The 4,267-nt window shown below is 34.9% G+C and overlaps 1 protein-coding gene across 1 annotated transcript; it reads right to left on the bottom strand.

Moving 5' to 3' along the window:
• Positions 1-3,003: 3,003 nt before the first annotated feature.
• Positions 3,004-3,939, bottom strand: LOC120227351 (olfactory receptor 6C2-like). The gene has a single exon (XM_039225487.1). The coding sequence runs from the start codon at positions 3,937-3,939 to the stop codon at positions 3,004-3,006; it is 936 nt and encodes a 311-aa protein (XP_039081418.1).
• Between the last annotated feature and the right edge of the window lie 328 nt (positions 3,940-4,267).

The raw sequence follows: 4,267 nt of genomic DNA, 5'->3' as shown, positions 1-4,267 counted from the left end.
AATGAGTACTGCTCTTGAGGACTTTTAATTTTAGACACTTCTGGGCTGCCTCAAAGATGGGCACAATACACCTCTGAGGCCGGAAAACAGACCCTTGGCCCTATGTACCTTCTGGTAGTTGGAAGTTGGGAAGTCTGGCTGGTGCACATCAGAGCAGGTAGGATTAGAAGATATGCATGGGGTATTGCAGCATCTTCTGTGGGCCTCACCTAAGTACAAATGTATATGTGTACATGCAGGAGGGGGACATAGAATGTAAGCTGCAGTGAAACTCTGGCCAGAAGTGCCACTGGCTTTTAATTTATGCCATTTGCACATTGACTTGAGCAGGAATACAACTGCCTCCTGTGAGAGTTTATCTTGGAGAAATTTCTAAATCTTTCCTAGAAACCTTTGATTTATAGTTTATTATTATATATATTAGAATATATAAGCATATAGTCTGTATTTATATTATATATTCTCTCTATATTTGTATGTAAATATACATAGCAATATATACAAATATATTTATAATATAAACCTTATTTGAGAAGATGAAATAAACATGATAGTCTAAGCAATTAAATGCTCAATCTCTTTCTATAATTTCTTAGTCTCTTTCTCTGGAGATAATGAAAGGTTTTCACATTTTGTTTATGAATCATTAATATACAAGTAGGGGGCTATTTTCTCAATGTACTTACTGGTGTATTAGTTACAAAGAGAAAGGAGAACTCTTACTTTAAACTTTTTAAAGTTTTTAAACATCTCTTGTATAAGTAGAGCTGTTGAGTCATATACCTTAGGTTTAAATGTAGTCTCAACTAGCTCCCCAGTCTCAGTTACTTCATTTTAAACAATTAAGATGAAATTAATATCTACTTATATAGTCATAGTGGATATAAAATAAGATAATCCATTTAAAGTGCATAGCCCAAGGAAAGGTATAACATAAATACACAAAATATATTAGCTATTAACATTAGGATATATCTGTTTAGCTGTTTTGGACATTTTGAGGGGAATTAGGAGATTAAGCGAAGGGAAACCTGGAACTGAAAGCTCTAAGAACCCTAGAACAATGCTTGTAGTCCTAATTACTGTCCCACAACACCAGAATTCCTGTAGCTGCAGATGGACCTGACCCCACAACATACTCAGAGAAGTTTCTAGCCCCTCTATGACTCTTGGCAGATCAGAGGATACCAGGAGGTTTCCATGTATTTTGTTGTTTTGATTTTCTTAATTTCTCCCTGAGAGCTTTCAGAGAATTCTAAAAGCCTACAAGCTTTTAGAAAGCTGAAAAAAAAAAAAACAAAAAAACAAAAACCCAATAGCAAGAGTAAAGTGTTGAATTACTAAAAGTACTGCTTCGTGCCAATAGGGAATTCAAGATTGTCAAATTAGGGTTTTTAGTAAAAGAAGCAAGTCAAGGAAATATGGGGAAATTGGAAAAGGGACTCCAAGTTAGTGAAAAAGTTTGAGTCAAGAATATTTTAGAGCAAGGAGATCAAAAAAGATAGAAGAAATGATAGTGGAATCATTTGGCTATCAGAGAATGCTTCCTCTATTACGAGAAGCTCTCTGACAACACCAGACAGCTTTCTTCTCCCTACCGCCTGTCCTATCTACTTGATTGCAGTGTCTTGCTCTTGGTAGCAGTGTCGTCCTACAGTCATAGCCACTTTATTATAATAATTCATAGTTAACTGAATATTCAGTACTGTTTTAAATAAGGTTGGTGTTATGTTATAAGGCTTATCTTCATTCCAATCTCCATTTGTTAATACAATGACCTAAAAAAATTAAACTGTATTATTTTTTTATGCTATAGTACATATTCAAACAAAATTATTGCTATTTTAGCAATGCAAATGTTGCATTAATGATATATTTACTGAGGCTTCTATATATTTTGTGGGTTTAATTTTATTAATTTCACCCTGAGAACAACACACTTCCTTTGATTTGCTGTTGCTTGCTTGCTTGCTTAAGTTACGATATAGATTTGAAAAAACAATATGTGTTTCAGGTTTTTTTGGATGCTTATTTCGTTAACAATAGTCATACTGATTCCTCAAACTTAGTTACCATTTTTGTCTTAAAAAATAACTTCTTAGGCCTTTTGAGAAGAGCTTTTATCACTTTGTTAGGAAACTTATTTGTGATCTTACTAATTTCAACATTATAGATGGATTCTTCATGATCTCTATATAAATTTTATGAATTGCTGTTTTGGTTTCTTTTCATGTAAATTTTGTCTCATAATTCTTTGTTTTTAAAGTTTATTTTATTTATTCTGAGAAAGAGAGAGAGACAGAGAGAGAGCATGCGAAGGGGAGGAGCAGAGAGAAAGGGAGAAAGAATCCCAAGCAGGCTCTGTGCTGTCAGTGCAGAGCCAGACATGGGGCTCGAACTCAAAAACCATGAGATCATGACCTAAGCTCAAATCAAGAGTTGGATGCTTAATGGACTGAGCTGCCCAGGCACCCCTGTCCCATAATTCTTAATAATGACACAGATTTATTTTTACATTTTGGGTATACATTTTTTCTGTGATATATGTTACATGTGGGCAGGATTATTGTTGATTTTGTTCTGTATTTTATTTCAATTATTTAGCATGAATTAAGTGTCTTTAATGAATCAAGTCATTATTTGAGAAGGTATGGATAGAATAGTTAAAGTGAGCACTATTACTTAATTTTTAATTGCAAATCTAATATTTTATAATATTCATATTTTGTTCTTTAAAATTTTACTTCGTTTTCCCTTTTTATAAGGCTGGATGTGATGTGATATTTTGTTCTTCATGGAAAACAATTAATAAAACATCAATACTAGACATTTACAAGAAGTGACCTTACTAAGTAAGGGAAGTGCTGGATATAAGAAACATGTTGAAAGATTTAATTTGAATGGACTTCAGATTTTGAAGGAACAAATTATTTTAGGAACTTGATATATGCTTTGGGAAGCCAATCTCTTATGAAAACTTGAATCATCAACCTTAGCATTCCTTTATTTCTTGAAATATAAGGCATTTTTTTTGATTGAGTCATTGAATGCTTGTTTTACTTGCTTGTTTCTCAAAGTATAAATAAAGGGGTTCAACATAGGAGCGATGGAAGTAATTAACATTATTACACCCTTATTAATGGCCACTGATTCCTTTGCTGAAGGTTTGACATAGATGAAGATACAGCTGCCATAAGCAATAGAAACTACAATCATATGGGAAGAACAGGTAGAAAAGGCTTTTTTCCTTTGCTGGGCAGAAGAAAATCTTACAACAGTCTTGATTATGGATATGTAGGAGAGAACCACACAAAGAAGTGTTGTGATGAAGGTCAACACAGCACAGACTATAACCATCTGCTCAATGACCCTTGTGTCTGAGCATGAAATCTTCAGGAAGGGAGATACATCACAGAGAAAGCTATCAATGACATTTGAGTCACAGAATTCCAGATTTTGGCTCAAGCTAAATGGTGGGAGTATTATTAATAAGCCAGCCATCCAACAGCAAAGGATGAGCCTTTTACAGACTCTGCTGCTCATGATGGTGGTGTAATGTAGGGGCTTACATATGGCCACGTAGCGGTCATAGGACATGGTACCCAGGAGAAAAAATTCAGTAACTCCAAAAAGATCAGTGAAAAATGCTTGAATGGCACAGGCACAGTAGGTGATAGTCTTGTCACCTGTTGATAGGTTATATAAGTATCTAGGAATACAAGCTGATGTGAATAAGATCTCTAAGAAGGAAAAATTTTGTAGGAAAAAGTACATTGGTGTTTTAAGGTGAGAATACACTAATGTAAGTGAGATGATAGCTAGATTCCCAGTTATACTTAATAAGTAGGTAAAAAATAGAAAAATTAAAAGTAGACCCTGAAGTTGTGGATCATCTGTTAGTCCCAGGAGAATGAATGTTGTTATTGTACAGTTTTTCATCTCTGATTTCTGATTTTTGTCCAATCTGCATGAAAAAGATCAGTTATTTTATTAGGATGTCAAAGTTTAGTAGTGATGGGGCTCCTGGGTAGCTCAGTTGGTTTAGTGTCTGACTTTGGCTCGGGTCATGATTTTGTGGTTTGTGAGTTTGAGCCCCGTGGCGGGCTCTGTGCTGACAGCTCAGAGCCTGGAGCCTGCTTCAGATTCTGTGTCTCCCTCTCTCTCTGCCCCTTCCCCATTCTCTCTCTCTCTCTCTCAAAAATAAATAAAAACCTTTTAAAAAAGTTTAGTAGTGATAAACAGGGACAAAGTCAAGCAGGTAACTGGT

This window comes from Hyaena hyaena, unplaced genomic scaffold (genome assembly GCF_003009895.1).
Source record: "Hyaena hyaena isolate Hyena2069 unplaced genomic scaffold, ASM300989v1 scaffold_2240, whole genome shotgun sequence".
Taxonomy (NCBI): Eukaryota; Metazoa; Chordata; class Mammalia; order Carnivora; family Hyaenidae; genus Hyaena; species Hyaena hyaena.
This window is presented reverse-complemented; position numbering and strand designations above follow the sequence as displayed.